At 47.2% G+C, this 22,780-nt stretch overlaps 1 protein-coding gene across 2 annotated transcripts; it reads left to right on the top strand.

Moving 5' to 3' along the window:
* Positions 1 to 144: 144 nt before the first annotated feature.
* Positions 145 to 22,406, top strand: ttbk2a (tau tubulin kinase 2a). Of its 2 annotated transcripts, XM_070978978.1 has the most exons (16): positions 145 to 473; positions 5,087 to 5,248; positions 7,666 to 7,813; positions 9,097 to 9,170; positions 10,273 to 10,413; positions 10,848 to 10,952; positions 12,510 to 12,575; positions 12,703 to 12,795; positions 12,929 to 13,054; positions 13,160 to 13,317; positions 13,496 to 13,703; positions 13,799 to 14,022; positions 14,112 to 14,658; positions 15,545 to 15,883; positions 16,663 to 17,618; positions 18,323 to 22,406. In XM_070978978.1, the coding sequence occupies exons 2-16, from the start codon at positions 5,180 to 5,182 to the stop codon at positions 18,768 to 18,770; spliced, it is 3,702 nt and encodes a 1,233-aa protein (XP_070835079.1). In that variant the 5' UTR covers positions 145 to 473; positions 5,087 to 5,179; the 3' UTR covers positions 18,771 to 22,406. The 2 variants fall into 2 exon arrangements, with proteins under 2 accessions (XP_070835079.1, XP_070835080.1); XM_070978979.1 differs by lacking the exon at positions 15,545 to 15,883.
* Positions 22,407 to 22,780: the final 374 nt, after the last annotated feature.

The following is a 22,780-nucleotide window of genomic DNA, read 5'->3' on the forward strand; positions in this document are numbered from 1 at the left end:
TTTTAAGTGATGAACGCCTATATAGCATAATATTCAACAAAATTTCTGCGATAAAACACTTAAACCCTTATTTGGCCATTGCATACAGCGCGCGCGACGACTGTTAAGGCGCGAACGAGCTTTAAAGGACCCCGGCGCGCGGTCGAGCTGTTGCGAGGGGCGATCGAATCGGGGCCGCGCGCGCAGGAAAGCCTGATGATCATCACAGAGTCGTCACGTCACGGATCCGCAGCGACCGACAGAGATGCTGAGGTGACAGGCAGAAGGAGAAAAAGGACGACCGCGCTCGGACACATTTCCCCTCCGCTCGTTCATTTCTAACCGACCGACGCGACACTCCGCCCCCTCCTATGGACGCTTCGCTCGCTATGGGATTCCGCTCGATGTCGTCCCCGCCGCCTCCGAACGTAGAGGATTTTTTCTAACCACACCCGGCTCTTCTTTGGATCAAGCATTGGCAGCAAAGACCCGAGGTAAGGCTCCAGAATCCGGAGGCCGTGCTATCCTCCTCCCCACCCCCTCGGTTTCGCCCCTTTCTACCACCCCAAAACACCCCCTCTTTGTCGCCTGCAGCCGCATGCGGTGGCTCTGTTGTGCTGCATGTTGTCAGTATAACCTCCTACACGCCAGGCATGATGCGGTTGCGTGGCCTGTGGACGGCCGATGTGCGTGGACGCGCCTGAGTAAATCTGCTGTGGCAACCGACTCGCCATGCAACAGCTCTCCACAGCAAAGCCAGCCAGTCCACTGCAGGGAGGAGAGGTGCTTTCATTTTGCAGACCAGCGTGATAGCCGGTTTGGAGATGTGTTGTGACATTGCTGCAGCCCGCTGCCTGTCACATCCCACTGAAAACAGCTCGCCAGAGGTATTAGTGTTTGTCTTTTTACGTTTGTGGTCCTCTGCTCCGCACAGATGCCTCTTAAAATGAAGGATTCATTTTTAGTAATTACCCAAATCCAGTTCTGGCCTTTAGGTGAATTGACAGTAAACGCTTCAGTGGAGCCATATAAACACTCATCTTCCTCAGACTGATCAGTTGCATCCATGCTCTGACCTGTGAGGGACCAGACCGTGGAGGGCCGGTCCATGCTGGCTCCTCTCTGGATCTTGTCCTGCACACAAAGTTTTCATTTACCTCACCCAGCAGCAGCCAGGCCGCACTCACATTAGACAGAAAGATTCAGCAGGCGTTTGATTTCCAGTCAAGTTTTTTGCCCAGTTGTTCCCACTTGAGCCATGCGTTATTGCATGTGCATGCATAGATGGCAGTCAGAGTCACAGTTTATTTGCTTTTTGTCAATATTTACTGACCAGACGTCTCCAGAATTGAGTTTTAAGTGGAGGTTCAGGAGGAACCCTGGGGAGGTGGTGCAAGCGCTCATTTTCTTTAACGCCTTGTGTGGCCGTAAACTTGCAGCTTCCAGCAGACGAAAAGGGCAGAGGCGACGACAAGCTGCAGTCAGCAGATGAAAATGGCACTGCACCATCGTCGCCATGGAGATGCGGGGGTCAGGAAGCGTGATTCACGATGAGGCAGGAGCGAGCTGCCATTGATTGGTTTAATTTTTGGTCCAAGGTCTGCTCCTCATGTTTTTTTTTCTTTCATTGATGGTGGTTGGCATGAAGGAGAGGGAGAAGGAGGAGGGAGAGCAGAGCCGTGCCTGTCTGTGAGGTGTGAGATTAGTCACAGCACGAAGAAGCCGGGCTTGGTGTGCACTCTATGTGTGTACGCATGTGTTTGAGTGCATGTGTGTCAAGTGGCTGAAGCTTGTGATATGGAGTCTTTGGGCTGAATGGCAGTTCGCATCTCTGCACCTTTCCTGCAGTTTTCACCCACTGGAGCTGTTTATGAAGGTAGAACATGGTGTGAATTCACCCTGACTCTTGACCTAACAGTAAAGGTCATGTTAGGTCACAGAGACCCCAACAAACATCCGTCCTCTCCTCTGTGTCGTCCAGCTTTCTGTCAGGAGCTCATGTTTCTGCCTCTGCCTGGATGATGCCTAATGCACGAGAGCCCAGATGTGACAGAAGAAGTATTTCAGGAAAACACTGGAACGTGGGGTGACCTTGAAGTTGTGACACAGCACTCGCAGCAGAGGTTGTTTAACCGGTGTTTGCAGTGACTTCCTCTCATCCCTCGGGGGTTGAAAGGGTTTTGTGCCTCTTCTGCGGTTTTGATGGCGCGTGCTGCGCTTTTGCGTCGTCACCAATTAGCATGATATCAAGGATTCCACTGATGTTCCGCTCGCTTTCTCCGTGCCTGCAGAGATCTGCAGACCCTCAGATGTTACCCACGAGGAGGAAATACAGGTTTTTGTGCTTGACATTGACGCAAGTTGCAGGCAGAAAGAGACTTTCACAGAAGTTCGGCCTCCTCTTGGGATGGCAGTGTTGGACGGTCGACCTCTTTGATCCACGATCGACACATCTTAACATCTATTTGATGGGCCGCCATGACGGTTTGCACACACATTCATGATCCCCAGAGGATGAAACCGAGTAACAATGGTGATCCCCTGACCTTTCCTCTCGTGCCACCATCAGGTCAAAAGTATAATTTGCCAAATACCTGCAAAACTTTCCCATCAGCCTCAGCTGTGCTTTCTGTTCACTGCCCGATCTGAAGAAACCAGATTTGTTCAGTGCATTTCTGTGAAAATGCTTCCCTGGAACATAATTATTAGGGTTAGAATAACTCATCGTCGTCTGACCTTTGTACCCGCAGTGCTGATTGCACAATGACCGTGCTAATTAGCAGATGTTAGCATACTAACAAGCTAAACGGTGTCCATGGTAAGCATAAGCCTGGCTGCTAAGTGTCAGCTCATTAGCATTGTTATTTTGAGAGCGTTAGCATGTCTAACAGAGCCTCTAGCCTGATTGTAGACTCTTAGTATTCTTCATTTTCAAGCAATTTTTGTCATCTGAAACTTCACTATAATGACCTTAATTCACCATATTGTGCATTTTCTTGATAAAGATAGAAATACAGACTGTATGTAGCAGCAGACTGAGTAATCGGTTGGCCGGTATCTGGCTTTTTGGGATAATCTGCATCGCCTGCGCTCACGAGGCTGATGAAACAAAACATGCCCGTGTGTTCAAGGGAAAATCCGCTAGTCATTTGGACCAATAATAAGTGAAGCAGCTGGGTGCTACTGTGTGCGCTGACATTGTTTCTATTTTATTTATCAGTGTGAGTTCACAGACTTTCATTCTCTCGCAGAAACAAGGAGACGCTGCCGTCTGCTGATGAATGCTGCCACTCACTAAAACTTCATTTATTTTTCATTCAGAGGTTTTAGAAAGTTTGCGCTGCAGATCTGCTTAAACAAGAAGAGACAATGCAGACAGTAACATTAGTGTTAAGTAAATGCTGAGCGACAGTGTCTCATTTGTCCTTATGGCTTCATTGTTGTATTTCATAAGATGCAAAAAAACAGCATGACATTTGCTTTATGTGTTGTCTATCGGCTGCCCTGCTCTCAAAATATCGGCCTCAGCCATTGAAAAACCCATATCAACCACTAACTGTATTACAGATATATAGACACATTAGGATAAATTATATTTAATCCCAATCTTAGACCGCCAGTGTTCACAGTAATTCACATAAATCCAGACGTCAGGATAAGTAATGGCAGTCTAAAAAGGAGATTTCTAATCCTGAGACATCTCCTTCAGTAGTCATCTACCGAGGCCACCTCACTCCTGAGTCTCAGCCCCGGGTCACAGCTCATGTTTGTCATTTCCCAGTTATCTAGTGCGACCACTCTTTGCCCCCCTCCATCTCTCTGCCTCGTCCTGGTGCATGATGGGATTGCCTCCTTGATGTCAGGATCGTGCCCTCTAACCAAATGGCGTTTTGAAGGCTCGTTGCGTAACCGGTAGATGCCTGCGCGCCGTGCGCAGAATGATGAATCGAAGTCGGGTTTTGCTTTGAGTGTTTGAAGGCAGACTGAAGGAAGCTGCCTCTCCTGAGAAATGCTTATCTGTGACATGGATGTTGTATAAGACAGGAGAAGATACACAGCTTATCCAGAGGAAGCTCCTTTTGATTCCTGCTCTACAAACAGTCTGTTTTTTATGAAAAGAAGCTGCTACACGATAATTCATTAATTAAAACACTTTATAGTAAGTCACCCTTCATTAAGGGGTTGTAAACTGTAAGGAAGTCATAAGAACAACGTTTGGGTTGCCAGGTAGCCTAAAATTCCTCCTGTTGGCTTGTTAGCTTTTCAATTAATTCACCTTCTGGAAAAACATGAAGAGAATCTGCACTAAAATGATCTTATTAACAGCTTAAAGTGCATAACCTACAAGCATTAATGTAATAACAACAATAACAATAACAAAGATTTTTCACAATCTGGCAACCCAAATGTTGTGTTTGTTCAAGGCTCACACTGTAGCTGATCTATAAAGCATAAGCGAAGGATTTATTATCCAGTAATAAAGCCTTTAATTCATCTTAAAGCATCAGATATATGGAAGCAGTATTTGTATATTTGTACTTGTAAAAAAAATCTGCTTTTTCAATGTAATCTCGCTTAAAAGAATCATCAGAAGTTATTGTGATGTGTGTTTCTGGAGCCTTGGATTAATAATAATGTTCTTATATACAGTGTGCGATAAGCAGAGCTGATCATCCCAATGCAAAATCAGGCAGATTATATCTGAGGGTGCTTTCTTCAGAAGACGTGCTCCTTGCAGAAGATAAATGGTTTGGAAAAGTGATACTAAGATGAAGCCTTTTTGTAATTTAAGTCGCAGGACTTTTGTCGGTGGCCTGAGTTTATCCAGAGAGACAGCTGCTGGCAGCAGGTGTGGCAGCTGCAGCCGTGGTCGAGTATCAGAAAGCTCCAGCCGTTAAGCCGGAGGTTTAACTTTGTCTCTCAACTGGGGGGACTTTCACATGAAGTTCAGCCCGGCCTGAGGACGCAGACCTTTTGCATATTCAACACTGTGAAACCGTGTTCAGCATCCGAGAGCACGAGCTCAAGATGCTGAAGTTCGCACAGATTAGCCTCAATAACCAGCTCCGCTCCTTCTTCTTCTGACAGTTCTGTGTCTCTTCCGCAGGGTTCTCCATCAAGGCCCAAATGCCCGTCCCAGTGTGAGGCTGCCGGTCGAGGGGGGAAGCAGTGAGGACAGCGTCCCTGGTCCACAGACGGGATGAGCGGGGGAGCGGAGCAAGCCGACATCCTAAGCGTGCTCTCCCTGGTCAAGGAACGATGGAAAGTGGTAAGTGGCGTGTTCTTCGGCGACAATAGGCGTCGTGTTCGTCCAGGCCCGTCGCTGCCTGTCCCCAGCTCCCCCTCTGTCCCACAAACAACAACTCCTTGTTCATCAAACGACGCCTCCCCCTGCCTGTGAGTCCTTCTGCCTTCCTCTGAAGCGTCTCACCTGTGGCTTGGACAGTTTGGGGTCGTGTCTCTCCGTCCAGGTAGGGCTGCTGCAGCACGGGGGATCCAAAAATAGCCCGTGTAGCTATTTGTGGCGGTGCAGCGTGTGCTATAGGCAGCAGCAGTAGTGTTCCCCGAGGGCCCGTGTCTCTCACTGCTGTGCCAGCCCGGGCGCCATGTGAGCCTGTTATTCCTAACTGGTAGCCTGGCACCACTTCCTGTCTTCTAAGGAGCAGAGTTACGTAAGAATGCTGCAGCTAATCCCACGACTTTAGCTCCTAGTGCGACACAACACTGTGTGTGTGTGTGTGTGGATGGAGGACAGGGAAGGACACGTTGGGACTGTAAGCTGGACTTGTACTGGGGGTGGGAGTGAAATGGAAGCACTGCTGGGGGCCGTTTGAAAAGAAGAGGAGAGCACAGAGGAGTGAATCACACACGTCCATGTTAGCCTGCCAGCACCAAGCGTTTCAGTTATTCCCGTCAGGTGGAGCTGAAGCAGCATTTGTTTATTTGTCTTTCCTGCTAAAATGTCAAACACTGCCCACTTTCAGCTTCTCACGTGAGAGGATTTTCACCTTCTTTTGTGATGGTGAACTGCAGGGCTGTGCAGTGCGACAATTTCCGTCATGTTTGCTACTAAAAATCATTCTGTGCGAAGAGAAACATGCATCCACCAGCACAAGTGCGAAGGTGTTGAAGGCGCTGGTATCATGTCTAAAAAAATAGTGGGGAAAACTAGGCTTTATTACTGTCTCTTGTCCTATTCAGCAGTTTTTTGGAACTACAACTCCCAATCATGGGAGTTGTAGTTCTAAGTGTGTACTGTCCTTCTCAATCCGAATACAAAAGAACTACATTTCTGGGTAAACGTTCCCGCCCTCGCTGATCTGTGGCGGGAAACCGCGACTTTTGTATCATTTTTGTGACAAACAAGCAACTCGACGACTCGAGCAAAATGAAGAGGTATTTTTCTGTAGTTTCGACCTCGGTAGGTCACGACAACAAGGATAAAAGACGCCGTTTGGAGGAAAATAGTACTACTACAGCTTTTAAGCAAAAATGAAGGTTAAAGAATCAGTTTAATTGCTGTTCAACATTGTTAGAATTTCTTATCAGTATCAAATTAATTTAGCCAATAAACACGTTAACTAACTGTCCAGCTGTGTGTGCTACTACATTTTTCTTTTACTAAAATTTTCAACTTGCTAGCACCAGTGCTACCACCTAAAAAAGTAAGCGTACAGCCCTGAACTGAATGTTTTTGGGGGTTTCAGGCTGTTAATGTGACAAAATTAGCCATGTGAGTATGTCACCTTCAGCTTCGGGGGATTGTGATGAGCATTTTCTTTTTATCCCATCAGTCTGTGTTAATCTCTTTTATTGTTTCTTAAGGATAACAGTCTGGAGATTCTCATTTAAACTCTCTTGAACGCACAGAGCTCATTTATCTGCTTCCTGCTGCAGTAGCCTCTGTAATATTTCATAATTTGCTGCAATCCAAGACAGAAACTGCAGGATTTGTTTTTCTAGATTTTACAAATGCACAGACTCATAAAAAACTTCTGAACCAGCTTAAGGCTTCTTGAGGTTTATTAAAGACACGTGTGCATTCTCATTGTGGCTGTTTTTGATTGTTGGATATTTTTAATGAGTTTGGACACAAAGATTTGAAGGATGTTCAGATGATTAATCTCTCATCACTTCTTTCTTTTTGAAAAAAGAGTCTAATCCAGGGCTGCCCAAAGTGTGGCCCCTGGGCCAAAGCTGGCCCACCATAATAATCATTATAATATAAATTTCTGCTCGTGCTGTTTCATTTTTGTGAGGTAAAAATGCTCTTTAAACATGTAATTATTAATCATTTTTCATAATACGAGTGTGGTCAAACATACTACAATTTGCATAAACATAATATTTTTTAATCTAGTATAATAATTTAAACTGACCCCTTCATGCCCACATGCCACCAAAAGAGACCATCTGGTTTTATATTGCTCTCCAACCTCATTAAGACCTCAATGAGGAGCAAAGTGGGAAAAGTAAAGACCAAACCTTTCTGTCACAGGAACAGTTTTAAGAGTTGTCATTGAGTGAGACCCCACAAACGCTTTGGAGGATGTTCTGTTGCTGACCTTGACCCCCGACCTTCCTTCTGTTCATCTTCACACATTTTATAACCTTGCATCTCACTGTCCAGGCACATTACAGACAGACATATGGAGTATTAAGCCGTGTTTCATCATCCTCCTCCAGGCGAAGAAGATAGGGGGTGGCGGCTTCGGGGAGATCTACGAGGCGGTGGACCTGCTGACGCGGATCAACGTGGCGCTGAAGGTGGAGTCGGCCCAGCAGCCCAAACAGGTGCTGAAGATGGAGGTCGCCGTGCTCAAGAAGCTGCAGGGTGAGTCGAAATGGGTTCAGTGGATTTGGTTACAGTTCTGCACCCGATTGATCCTCCCTGCCACGGTGGCCTATTGATCTCCCCCCTGAAGAGGTTACACTGTGTGTTGTCAGCATTCGAGGAAGAAGAATGCTGAAACATTTTCTGCCCGAGATTTCACAAACAAACACGCTCGTAGGAAATGCGGGGATGGCCTTTGTGCATCGATGGCAGCGTGTGATAATCTCTCCCTCTGAGAGCAGATAGAGATCATCTGACTCGTCTGAAAACGCAGGGTTCAGCTCAGCTTGCCTCGGCCTCTGCAGTGCAAAACACGGCATAATTCAGCAGGAGCGGCGGATGAATCATCCTGCATCTCGTGTGTTTTAATTGTGGTTTGAGCATTGGGAATTTAAACGTAAAGGTTTCAGCAGTAGAAGTGAGGACCAGCGCGAGGGGAAATGTTTGTTTGTGTGCCTGGATCAGCAGCAGAGGAGCTCCTTCAGGGGGTTATATAGTTTTACTCCTTTCTCTCCTTTTTTTAACCCAGCCTTTTCCCTCCCCTCTTCCTTCCTGCCTTTTAACCACTGCGCCTTTTTGTTCTTTCCCCCCTCTGAGAGGAAAATCAATGTGCTGGGATCATGTTTGCTGTCTAATGGCTGCGGCCTGGGGCATCATGGGTCTGTTGCTTCCTGCGGGAACCAGCATGTAACTCGAGACGGGCTGAATTCCAGCCACACAAACATTGCTGACCAGCCCAGCTGCAAAGAGTAAACATCCACCCGCGGCCTTACAAGACGACTGATGGGTCATCTCGAGCTAATGGCTTGTTTTGTTCTTGATTTGGATCCGCTAATCGGATTATTTTGATTTGTTTTCTAAGAATATGATGAAAGAAACTAACTGTTTGTTAGGAACTGTTTGCATTCACTGCGTGCTGGAGGGTTTGGGGTGTGGCCAGTGCAGCAATGTCCTGAGCACGCACACACTGGCTCACACACACACACACACAAGGCATTCACGCACATACGCACATGTGCAGACCGGGTGTTGTGTGCTATGGCCTATAAATCAGCAGGGTAGTCATACAGGGAAGCTGGAGATGGGAGGGAAGTGAGCTGTGGTGACTGGAGGGGCAAGGGCAGGGACACTCACACACACACACACACACACACACACACACACACACACACCATCATGATTCACGCAGCATCTTATGCTAAAATGATGCAGCTGATGTCAGGTGACCTCATCCTCTCCTCTGAAAGCATCCTGAAACTCTCTTGTCCTCCTTTATTTCTTAGGTAAAGACCACGTGTGTCGCTTCGTGGGATGTGGCCGCAACGACCGATTTAACTACGTGGTGATGGAGCTGCAGGTTGGTCTACGCGCAGACGACTTAATGTGTCACAAACGCTCATTTTTAGCAATTTTCCAAGCCCAGTGTGATACATATAATATGTGCTGAAGCAATTTGTCCGTTAATCAGTTATTGGATGGACAAAAGAATTATCATCAGCAATTATTTATTATCAATTAATTGTAATTTATTAAGGGAAAAATGACAAAGATTGCTGGTTCCATGCCTATAATGAAGAGCCATTTAATCATGCTGCTTATGTCTCTGGAGTTTTGCTGCTAAAGCTTTACCTGACCTAACTTATGGTGGCTAATGTTAGCACATTCCCCCTCCTTCAGGTGTCATTTAAGTTGAATTCATAAGTAATAAAACACACACATTTTTATGCATTCAGGAGTTTTGCTGCTAAAGTCTTCCTTGTTCTGGTATGAGTGCTAGTGTGTTTGACTGCTACATAAAAGCATGAATAATTTAGCTATGTACATGCTCTCAATGACAACGCTAACAAGCGGATGTTAAGCAGGTTTAATGCATTAATGTACCACCAAAATAACCTCAATTCATCCTGAGGGGGGCATGAATATTTGTGCTAAATTTCATGGAAATCCATCCTGTGGTTGTGGAGCTGCTCTGTGTCATTTAAAACCACATGCTAGGCTCACGGAGGTGCCAGAGGAGAAGCCGAACGATCACCAAGGTCGACGGGATCCATCCTCTGGGGACCACAGTGTTCCATGCCAATCCATTTAACAGACATTTCAGTGTAGACCAAAGTGGTGGATCGATAGACTGACCAGAAGACAGGCTGACATCCCAGGCTGCTAGCATGGCTCAAAGTATTTATAGCAGCGATAGTCTCCGTGTAGAGATCCAGGCAGCACTGCTGTTCACATGCTGCATCGCTTGATCAAATTGGTTTCAATCACTGCATTCAGCACACAAGGCTTTGATACCCAAGTCAGGATGACAAGTCTGAACTGATGATAGCTGAGCTTTGAGTGTTTTTACAGTGTGGTCTGGTTGTGACTTCAGACTCACTACGCAGTCTGCATAGATCATCGGTGCAGCTGAATTTCTGAATTCTGTATTTCCCTCTTTGCTAACTGACGTGCTCTCTCAGGGTCGTAACCTGGCTGACCTGAGGAGGAGCATGACCCGGGGAACCTTCAGCATCAGCACCACCCTGCGTCTGGGGCGCCAGATCCTGGAGGCCATAGAGAGCATCCACTCCGTTGGCTTCCTGCATCGGGACATCAAACCGGTGAGTCACGGCTCGCTGGGTGTAGCAGTGGATATTTACTGCTCGGCTGTTATTTCATTACCCAATGCTTATGCTCCCTCCATATATTCCAGACACATAGATTTTTTTTATTTCTATTGTCTGGGAACTGTTTGTGACTCTTGCACTTTTTATTATTGGCTGCTAGCATTGTTGCTGATTCAGTATTTTGTTTTTGACTGCTGCACCCACAGTGAGTTGGCTCACTAAGAACGTTGGCTAAGTGCCCAAAATGTAGCCGAATGTGAAAATCCTCTGTCCTCTGAGCTGCCGTATTAATTAGGAGTTATATTCCACCACAGGAACACATTTATTCCCTTGGAGCTACACGAAGTTGAATAAACATTACATTTAATTGCAGCACATAATTGATTTTGCTGTTCTTTTAACCACTGTCTCCTGTGTGTCTGATCCAGTCCAACTTCGCGATGGGCCGCTTCCCGAGCACCTGTCGAACCTGCTACATGCTGGACTTCGGTTTAGCTCGCCAGTTCACCAACTCTTGCCAGGAGGTTCGCCCTGTAAGTGCCCCTCCTCTGTCACTGGGTGTATACTGAGCATAAAGCTGCACTCTGCATAATGGTATTTTTTAGCCAACTGGCATGAGCACAAATGCTCGCCTTCACAAACACACGCACACTTGACCTCAATGCCAAATTTCAGCTTCCTGGGGCAAAAATTGTGGCTGCCAAAGGGTGGGGAGATTTTTGTCTACTGACTGACAGAGTGAGCTATAGATGCTGGTTGCAGCTAAAAAAGTCTCTGGTGAAATCACCTGCCCAGCACCAACTGCCTGACAGACGAAATTCAGGGACTAGTGGAGCATTTAGCAGCTAAAGAGCTGAGAAACTGTATTTCCCTCAGGAGCTCTTGAGGACAAAACAGGGCAAATAGTGGACTTCTGATCGTCAGGTGACCAGAAACATGACTCCAAGTGAAGCGAATGTTGCTCTCTGATGTTAGATCAAATCAAATCAAATCAAATCAAATCAAATCAAATCAAATCAAATCAAACTTTATTTATACAGCACTTTTAATACACGATAAAATGCAACACAAAGTGCTTTACAACAGTTAAAAACATTATAAAGGAAAACATAAAAACAGAGAAAACCCATCCCTCCCACCCTCTGTATGTACATATGCACACCCACAACTACACACACACACACACACACACAGTGAGACATGGCAAGGCACTGAGGATCGGGGAAAACACCACCTTTGGGGCCGTCCACACTGAGAGGAGTCGTTGCAGACTATGACCACAGGGGGCGCCGGCACCTGGGCCCCCCCCGACTCCGACAGACAGGTGGACCCCCACACCAAGGTGGGGAGCCCTCTGCCCAGCTGGGCCGAAGGGACCCGGGACCAGCACCCACAGCAGCAGAACAGACACAACTCTCAGTGTGGAGGACCCCCCTGAGGAAACAGGAAACACTGCAGTTAAAAGTAAAAGGCATGATACAAGATAACTAAAATAAATTAGACAGTTAAAGGAAGAAAAAAAATAAGATAATAAATAAAGTAGATTAAATAGGATAAAATACTACAAAATATAAAACAGCAAAATAAAAGGCATCAACATAAGATAAATGATAAGAACGTAAGAGAATTTAAAGGTCAGTTAAAAGCCTGATTAAAAAGGTGCGTTTTTAACCTTCTTTTAAAAATATCAACAGTCTCTGAAAACCTGAGGCGCTCCGGCAGGCTTTTCCACAGGTGTGGGGCATAGTGGCTAAATGCCGCCTCACCGTGGGTTTTTGTTCTGGCTTTTGGTATGGATAAAAGGCCGGTGCTGGAGGACCTCAGGGTCCACGAGGGTTGATGCAGTAAAAGCAGGTCAGATAAGTAAGAGGGTGCAAGGCCATTAAGACATTTAAAAACTAGTAAAAGAACCTTAAAATCGATCCTGAAGCGGACAGGGAGCCAATGCAGCGACTGTAAAACAGGTGTAATGTGGGCCTGATAGAGGTTAGCTGTTGAAAATATAAGCAGTTTGTGTTATTTTTGGCTGAAAATCAATTAAATTGCATTTATATTAGCATTTAACGGCTGTTTCTGCCTTCGTTGGTCAGCCCCGTCCAGTGGCAGGGTTCAGGGGAACCGTCCGCTATGCGTCTGTCAATGCACACAAGAATAAGGTGAGTACTCATCTGCTCCGTGCTTGAGCTCCTCGTACCTGACTATTCACACAGCTTTCGCTCTTTTGCCACAATTTGACGATGATTAGGCGTGACTGATTAACTCATCCCTGGTGTATTTCTGCAGGAAATGGGTCGTCACGATGACCTGTGGTCTCTCTTCTACATGCTGGTGGAGTTTCTGGTTGGTCAGTTGCCGTGGAGGAAGATCAAGGACAAAGTAATGACAATAAATCTTGTTTTTCTCTGGAGCTGCACAGCCATGTCCAGGTAGCTGTAAGTGATGAGATGTGACAGGTGTGTGTGTGTGTGTGTGTGTGTGTGTGTGTGTGTGTGTGTGTGTTCATTCCCAGGAACATGTGGGGAAGCTGAAGGAGACTTACGACCATCGTCTGATGCTCAAACACCTGCCGGCAGAGTTCGGCGTGTTCTTGGAACACATCTCCAGCCTCGACTACTTCACTAAGCCCGACTACCAGGTGCCACATTTGCACTGAGTGAAGAGTGAACGTTTCTCCTTCTGCCGAATCTCACCCAGTAAAACCTCACAAAAAGGTTGATAACGCGCTTTTGTGTCATTGCAGCTGCTGATGTCGGTGTTCGACAACAGCATGAAAACCTACAATGTCGTGGAGAACGACCCGTACGACTGGGAGCGGACCGGCACTGATGGCACTTTGACGATCAGCGCCGCGGCCACAACGCCGCAACATCACACCCGCCTCACTCCGGCACACATGGGGTACGCTTTTAGTGGAGTTAATTCAGGAGTTATTGTTATTAAACATCCTCTTTTTATAGCTCATATGGAACAATTAGACTCCATCCACGGTTGAAATGGTGCTCTTGCCTCTGAGTGGTTACCTGTACTGTCTTTTATAGCCTCAAACATAAAGTAATGCTTGTCCTTGTTGCACCAGCATGGCGAACGCCTCCCTGATCCCTGGCGACCTGCTGAGGGAAAACACAGACGAGGTTCTGCAGGACGAGCAGCTCAGCGACGTGGAGAACAACCCCGCCCCGGAGCGCCTGCCGGGCTCTCCCCTCCACCCACACCGCAACCAGGAGGCTGACGTCTGGGAGGAGCTGGACCGCAACCGGAACCGCATCAGGACAGCAGTGTGGAAGGTAGGGAGTAGTGTAGTGTTATCAACTCTGAATTAACACCTCAGATTTTAGTTAGCTGCCTATCAGCCTCAAACACAACTGTCTGGTTCCCATAGACGGCAACAGAAGAGGAACACAGCAACAACCAGGGTAACCATGGACACCAGAGCCCCTATGCCGGGCCAAGCCTGGGCTCCCCAGTCAAACTGCACTCTGAGGTGGTGGCCTCAGACCGGGATGGCCCTCTGCTGAGGAAACTCCGCAACATTCACAGTTTTGAGCTGGAGAGGAGGCTTGGCCTGGAGTCCAAACCCAGCCCAGAGCGCTTCCTGGAGCCCAGGTATGTTAATCAAGTAGCTGATCCATCTTTTTTTCAAAATCTTCTCAAGGATAGAGTCAGTTGTCTGCATCTGTCTTGTGTCTGTTCAGCTCAGCGAAGCAGCAGCTTGGCCCACAGCACCAGGAGAAGGAGGCTGACGCGGCTGCAGTCATCCAGGTGACTCAAGCTGTGTCTGCCGGGGAGCGTCCTGAAAGAGTCTGGCACTATGACGAGGAGTTCCGGTCTGGCGGTGGTTCTCCCAAGCCAGCATCCTCTGGATCTCAGGAGCAGGGGGAGGGGGCTGTCAGCAGCGGGGGCTTTGTGGCCCTCAATCTGAGCTCTGGGAGGCAGGACATTGACTCAAGGGAATGGGTAATGGTGGAGCGGCCCAGTGGCTCTCCAGGAGCCAAGGCTACCACCAGCCCTTCGGAGGAGGATGAGGAGCCAGAGGTGCTCCAGCCAGGGGAACAGTCTCCTGGATGGGAAAAGGGCAGCCCAGGTCCTAGCTCTGGAAAAACGAAACAAGAAAGTGTGACTTCCTCCAAGGGAAGTGCAAAAGTGGACAAGTTGGAGCTCAGTGTGGGCCCTGCAGGGGCTCTGCCCCCCGTCACTCCAACCAGCCCAGCTGAAGCTCTGGCTGAGGGAGTTCTCACTCAGGTAAGCCCTTTCATTTGACGGCCACCTCACAACATGGCATACAGGATACTGACTGTAGTCAGCATTTTTACAAAGTTAAAAAGCTGCGCAGAGTTCTAGCTCTAGAACCATGATGCTAATATCATACAACAGTCAGAGTTCCACCAGCTGCATCTTGCTGTAGTGTGAAGCTAAGTGTTACTGCTCTGTGTTTTCTCGCTTCTTTGCTTGTGTGTATACGATAGAAAAAGCACATTTATGTCACAGCTGCAGAGCTTTTTGTCAGCCCACAGCATGGGGAAAAGGAGAGCTTATGGCTTTGAAGTGCACTTTGATTTGCATTAAATATTTTACGCATAATTTTATCTTATTTTCAGACGTTCGCAGTGTGTTTGGTTGGTTTTATTTACTTACGCCAATTAAGTGATTCATTTCCAAAATCAGCTTTGGTTTGCTCAGTTTGAATTGCTTTTTCGCTCCTTTGCTATTTATTACCTTCAACCAGCCCAGCGAGTCATATGCCAAAATCCCGCTCAATCTACGAGTTCTTCATGAAGCGATTTTGCTCAGATTGTAGAGCGGCTTTTGCCATTACGAGACGAATAATTGTCCCCTCACTCTCTCCTCCAACCAGAACAACTGCCTCCAAGCTGAAAATGTTCACTGCCTTCCCAAAATCTACCTACCTTGCCTCTGTCTTCCTCCCCTAGCCTAAGATCACCCCTGATCTTTATAATCCTCCCGTCGCTCTACCTGTTCAGAACACCTCTGCGTCGCGCTCCCCTCCGGTGCAGCCTGCTTGTTCCACCTCACAGTACTTCCACCATACTTCCTCCATCTCACTCCCTCACCAATCTCACAACCCCTCCTCTGTCCACCTCCCACTTCTCTCCTTCCCGTCTCTTAGCTCCCCACCTCTCCTCCATCCCTGCCTGAGGAGGTCGCGGCCCGGATGTGCAGCCCCGTCCCTCTGCGCTCTCCCAGCCCTCACACTCTCCTGACCACCCTGTCGGACCCGCTGCACCTGCGCCGGCCACCGGGCATGAGACGCAGCCAGTCCGCCGACCAGCAGCAGCAGGAGCGCCCCTCCTCCTCCTCCTCCTGCCACGCCTCCCTACCACTACCACCAAACCCCGCCCCCGGCACCTGCTCGCCCAGTCGCAGGAAACTGCCGGCCATCCCGGCGGGCGCCGCCAACACCAAGTTTCCCTCTGTCATACGCATCACTCGTGCTCAGCTTCAGCAGGTGATGAGCCCGTCACGATCCCCTAAAAAACAAGCATTCCTCCACATCTGTAGCAACACACCAACCGTCAACATTTTTGTTCTTCCTTTCTTTTTTTTTTGTTTAAGTTGCTTATTTTTGGCTTCTTTGTTTAGTCGGCGTGCTTTTGTGTTGTTGTCAGGCAGCTCTCTCCAGAAACCATGAGGGGCATTGTGCAGGCCAGACAGAGCATGGGTCAGATGTGTCCTTGTGTCTGGACATGTGTTCTTGTGATCTGAATAGGGGTGTGTGTTTGTCTGATTGTGGCATGTGTGTTTGGAATGTCGAGTCATGACTACAACAGGTTGCATGGTCTCTTTTGTTTCAGATCGTCTTTGTCCTCTCTATCTTTCTCTTTCTCTCTCTCTCCCTGTATTTGTTCCTCACCCTCTCTTCGCTGAAGCCCCCTGCGAAGTTGCGTGAACCTTTCCTGTCCACATGCTGGTTTAGTACTCACAGCTTGACTGACACTGCCATAGCACTTGTGTGTTTCGGTCTGATAATGGTAGCTATGGTATTGCATGCTGTTGCCAAACTAATCACCATTTATTACCCCATATTACACAATTCTTCTCTTTTCACACATCTGCATCAGGCTCTTGCTACAGAACTACAGCACAACTCGACATGTTGTAGTCTATCAGCAACAGGCCTTTGACAATTAGAATATTATTCCCATTTTTGGTGGGGTTTATTTTTTCAAATAACACCTGTGTGTCTTTCTCTTCCCTCCCATGTCTCCACCTCCCCCTCCCCTCCAGTTGACAGCTCAGCGTCCTTCTGGGCTGTCCTCCCAGTCAGGATCAGACAGTGCCCCACAGTGCCTCCTGCTGGAGAGGCGTGGCGAAGCTGAAGCTGAGGCTCCGCAGGCCCAGGAGCACACAGTGGACATCAGCTCCCCCCAGGACCATGTGTCCACCCATCCAGGGACACCCACAGACCCCCTGGCTGAGATGCTGGTCAATGGAAACAGCCACACCAAAGCTCAGAGCCCTGTGCCAAGCCGCGTGTCTTCCCCGCGCTCGCCACGCTCGCCTCCTCTGCGCTCGCCTTCCTCTCCACGCTCTCCTCACTCCCCTCGCAGCCCTATGTTTGCCAATGGCCACCTGTCCCCTCCTGCTAACGGCCAAAGTAACGGAGCGTTCCCCAAGCTGAAAGACCCTGAGAACGATTATGGCCACACTCCCCACGCCACAGAGCCTCAGCCAAAGGAGGAGGAGAGCAGAGAAGTGAACCAGGCCACGGATCAGACCAATGGCCAAGCCTCTTCCTCCCCGGCTGCCCCCCGTAAGGACCCCAGCCGGAGGCAAAGCCGCATCCCGGTCCTGGAGCCCTCCAGCCTGCTGGATCTCCCTCCTCCGGGGTCTGCCAAGGAGAAGCTCCTGCAGAAGAAAGCGAGCCACCATGGCCCAGTGCCCTCTCCCACTGCCTCACCCTCCCTCTCTGATAGGCGTGGCCCGATGGTGGCCTCCCTTGCTAAGGACCCACTGTCCTCCACCTCTGACCGCTCCCAGGACGAGGACTCTCTCATGGGCTCCCGTTCTGACCGCCAGGGAGACGATGCTCCGTCTCTCTCCTCCTCCTCCAGCCCTCTGTCCCGCAAGAGCAGGATCCCTCGTCCCGTTCATGCGGCTTCCTCTGCTGAGCAGCTGGCTACCCAATTCCTGCCGCGCCCGCCTCCTGGAAAGCCTCCTTGCCGCCCCACGGTGGAGGGCAGGTAACTCGTTGATCTGCATATTTTGCTTTCATATATCAAGACTGAATCCATTATTTGTGATAAACAGCACGAGAGAAAGAGCACGAAGACATAAAAGAAACAAGAAAAGGGCACTTTAATTTAATTTTCTGACTCAGATTTGTGACTAAAGGAATTGTTTTTTGGGAAATTCACTTTCTTTCTGATGTGAGTGAGATAAGAGGATTGATACCACTGTCATGTTTATATGCTAAATTTGAGCCAGCAGGAGATTGTCTGGAATTTCCCCTTACGGGACTAATAAAGAAATATTGAATTAGCTTAGCTTAAAGACTTAAAGCAGGGGGAAACGTCTAGCCTGGTTCTGTCCGAAGCTAAAAGAAATCCACCTACTACACCTCTAACTTGTTGTTTCATTTGTGCAATGACTTCCTGTAGTCTTCCTGTTAACGTTCCATAAAAACCACAACTTCTTGTTTTCGCATTTCCATCTATGTACAGATGAAAAGAGGATGCCAGGTGTTACTAATTTAATGTCATTGCTGGAGTTGTTTTTGACTTTTACAGAACCAGGCTAGCTGTTTCCCCTTGCTTCCAGTCTTCATGCTAAGCTATGCTAACCACCCACCAGCAGTGGTGATTCTGATCCTTTCATCTAACTCTCAGCTGGAAATTTGATTCACCAGCCTGTTATTCATTACTGCCCTGCTTTTGTACCCACTTAGGCTTCGGCGTTACCGCATTCGAGCTGGCAGCACCAGTGACTCAGACCTCCTGACATGCCTTGCTCAGCTGATGCACGGTTCCCGAGGCTCCCCGCTTCACCACCGCTCCTCGGTCCAGCACGGCGGCTCCAGGATGGGCATCTGTAGCCTAACGAGCTCTCCGCACCACCACCGCAGCTCGAGCGCCTCGCCGCGCAGCTCCTCCTCCCTGCAGCGCTCCGTCAGCTCCTCGCCCTCCCGCCACGAGCACCGTGGCGGCGCGGGAGGGGGTTGCCTGGGCCGCAGCCGCTCGCCTCCCAGCTTCTCTGGCTCGCCGCCTCCCCGCCGCTTCTACCCGCACCACCAGGAGACTTGCTGCAGCCGCCAGGCCCGCACAGGCCCATTCCACCTGTCCAGGGGGAAAGGATGTAGCCGAGAGGGCAAGTGCTCCAGCAAGCTGAGCAGGTAGTTGCCCACCAGGTTGTGCCACAGCAGAGGATGGGAAGACTCCGATTGTGATAGGCTAGACAGCAGTCTGGATAGAAGCCTGAGTCTTCCTCTATGATTAAAATCCCCCGTCAGTCTGAACCTTAAACTTGTCTCGTCGTTTCCCACTGTTCTCCTCACTCCTTCTATTTGCACGCGGGGTTTGTCATTCATTTATGTGCCCGGCTTTCCAGCAGTGCTCCAGTGATGCAGTGTTGCACTTCCATCATGACTGTCCATGACTTGTGACAGACAGATTTGACAAAGAACTTTAAAAATCTTTTTTGACTTTTAGTCCGTTAAGCTCCAAAAATCCTACATTTCCCATAGTGATATTCTATAGCTACAGACTTGTCCCCCCAGTTTGTACTTTCTGTTCAAGCCCCAGACTCAACTCATGATGACTAAACTGAACTTCATGCTTTAAACCAGTGGAGTGTCACTTTAAGGTCCGACCAGCGGCATTCATTTTCTTTATATTATCACGTTGTAGAGCTAAATAATAGCCAATAGCAAACAACAGCTGCAAACTTAAACAGTGATTTCCCAATGCAGGCGTAACACATAAGTCAATTGTTAGTTGGGCCAATGGGCACATAAATAAATAATCATCTATCCTGCACCACAGTATAACTTATTTATCCCCTCTTTTAATGCACTTGGATTATACTGATGGAGTATCAGTATAGCTGATCACAGCTTAATGAAATATTGGCCTGGGCGTGACTCAGTTATCTCCTCAGTTTTTGGAGATTGCAGGCAGGGTATAACGTTTACTTTATGCTATACGTGAATGCATAAAGGCCGAATTTGTGTACAGTTGTATTTATTGAGATATTTATTTTGATGCTTAGCGACGCTTTCGACTCCTGCCCTCCTCTGTGTGATAGTGGATGTATGGTGCCACTCGCGTTAGTTTTAAATGTTAAATCGAAGGGATCGACCCCTTTTATACAATCAATCATGTAAAGTGCGTGAGGACACACACCTTTTTGTGCCTACTGTGTTGCCTAGAGGGAATCAAAACGTCGCACTGAAGGAAGAGATTACAAGTTAGCAGAGCATGTGCTTTGGGATTTGCAGTAGCGGCCGTGAGCTTAAACAACACAAGGTGCATTACTGATGAGTGATGTGCAGACACAGATGTTTGTCTCAGCGCGTGCCTTGGCACTTCGGGCAGCTCGAGGATTCACTTTGTTTGTAATTAGAAAACGAAAAGGAGCCCCAAACAGACTTGTGCCAGCAGTTACAAGACGACCCTTTTCACCAGTGTTCTTTTACGTAGAAGAGGTAGCAACACTAATGTTTGTAAGCCAAACACTATTTGAGCAGCAGTGTACTTGAGGACAGAGTAGCCACGTATTATTTGTAATGAGAAAAAGGAAATCCTTCAAGTGACATCTGTCCTGCATGTGCCCGGTCAGACTTAGAGGAAAAAATGTGAATTTCAGACCTCAAGCAATTGAAAACGGAGGCCATATGTACATATATTTCTCACACCACCATGATGTTCCATGTGTTTTTGTTTTGCTCCACCTGCGCCGGAAAAAGTCTTTTTATATCCTGATGCGCAGCGTGTTTGTGCACAAGGCAGCAGAATCAGAGCGTTGTTCATCTTTACGCTTGTTAGGACTCCTCACTGAAACTCTCCTCCCACTCCTCTGCTTGTAAGATACTGTAAAATAACTCCAGCCTCCTCCCAGCGCTACTCTTTGCATGCTCCACAGAGAAAAGACTGAATCAACTCCTGAGTAAAAAGCTGCTTCCCACCGCACAGCATCCGTCTTATGGAGATTCAAACCCAGCGGTGGGTTCATGGCCCGCTGGGTGAGCAGTGTTACTTCTGTGTGACTAGTTTTCTGCACTGACAGGGGACGAGCTGTGTGGCTGGAATATGATAGACTGCATTTTTTAGCAGTGCAACTCGCTGAATTAAAAGATAGACTCACTGCAACGACACGAGTTGAGAGATTCACATCAGTTGTGGCCTCTTTGAAATACGGCTGCGCACAGGAACAAAAAAAAAATTGCCAAATATTTTGATAAATTTTCCAGATGTGGTTTGACTTGTGATACGACAAACGCGGGAGTGTGGAGAGACTGACAGGGCACTTTGCTTTGTAGATAACAAACGTGCTGTTGCGTTGCAGATCTTGCAGATAGCTCCGCTGGCCTCACAGAGCAGCTACGATGACTCATCCTGAAGGCAGACAGCGTTCAGTCAGTCAGTCGCCTTAATGTCTCTTCTCTGCCCCTCTGTGCGTAGCGAGGGATGACTGAGCCTTGTCTGTGCTGGAGATCATTCCACTATTAGGCCAAGCCAAGCCTTCCTGTCACTTATCTCTTGTCTGTGAACGGTGTGTGCCCGTCAGCGTGGTCAGCGCCGCGTCTACCGGAGAGCTCCCCGTGTTTCTGTGAGAGTGCGTGGGCCATTCATTCCTGGTGGAAAATTTCAGGGTGCAGTATTCAAGGTGTGTTTGTTTGTGCGCTTTGAAACAGGAGCGCGCGATTTCTACATGTCGCTAGCAATCGACCTTTTGAATTCTCCCTCTTTCGACTCTCTATTTCAAGCTTTCAAAGTTCAGAACGCTGTTGTGCAGACTTTTAATATATACCTGTAAAATACTCAAACTAATTATTTAAATGAAATAAGTATTGTAAAACCATAACTTATATGCTAACAGGCTTCAGTGAAAGGGAGGGACGGACACTAAACAGTGCTGCTGGTTTTAAAAGATAATCAGATTTATTCTCATGTTTTTTTATGATTATTATTGCACATAAGTGGTGTAGTTGTAGTACTAGCGATGCCTTCCAGGTGAGGATTTGTTGGGTCGCTTTTAAAAGTGACCTGCTCGTGGAAAGGTGTCATATTTATAGTAGCTTGCAGGTATTTGTGGTTACAGATACCCATAGGCCAACAGAACAAACCCAGCTGTTTTATTTTGAAAGGTGACATGAACACTAATGAAAGCTTTGGTGTGCACTATACACTTCTCATATCATAACATTGGGATACTTGTCAATAACTTATAAATACTTGACAGAAATTATTTATTGTGACATTTGCTAATTTGCCCATCTATCATTTTGACTTCAATTGTTGGGATTTTTTAATGGTTGATATTTTTGTGTTGTAATGTACGTCATGGTTTTGAAATGTAACTGTACAGTCTCAAGGAAAGAATGTAACAAGTGGGAGTTTTTGCATTGTATATAACTGTAATTATTTCTGTTTATTCTATCATTTGTATCATATCAATGCCTTGTACAGTGTTTTTTTTTTCTTTTTTGTTTTAAAATTATTTTGTATTTTATTTTTATAAACTGGTTATAAATAAAATACTCATTCCGCATGCAGACAAAATCCTGTGAAAGGTTTCTGTTTCTTGGACTGGACTGTCAGCGGTTAGTGTCTTAACATCTTTTATTGAGAGAACCAGTTTGTAACAGACAGATCAGATCACAGATTGAGCAAAGGATCGGGGAATTAAATATGAGTATGACATTGAAAATTGATATGAAATGTACCACCAAAGCACCTCAAAATGTGGTGAAAAAGAGCAAAAATTGAAAAATAACTGCAGACATTAATACAATAAAATGCTACAAATACTTTTGTGATGTTTTCCAGTGCAACCCTTTTTTATATGTTGTATGTATGCTTTCAAGAATTCACAATTCACATAAAAAAGAGGTGATTCATATAGAATTATCTCTCCAAATTCGATCATATTAATCACATCTTTTGGACTGTGAGCATTACGAATTAAGTCAGCAATTGTGTCTTTGTAACTTAACTGCATGCTCGAACCTAAATTATCTGACTATTCTAGAATCAGTGTTCTCAAGCTCCCAGCCTAGAATCCATATCTGGCCCGTGAAACAATTAAAGAAGGTCCCAAAATATTTCATTTTACCAAGTATGGTATAGTAAGTAAGTTTGTATTTTAGAGGCCAGCACAATTCTGCATTAAACTACATTTTTATTTC

Source organism: Chaetodon trifascialis, chromosome 14, assembly GCF_039877785.1.
Source record: "Chaetodon trifascialis isolate fChaTrf1 chromosome 14, fChaTrf1.hap1, whole genome shotgun sequence".
Lineage (NCBI taxonomy): Eukaryota > Metazoa > Chordata > Actinopteri > Chaetodontiformes > Chaetodontidae > Chaetodon > Chaetodon trifascialis.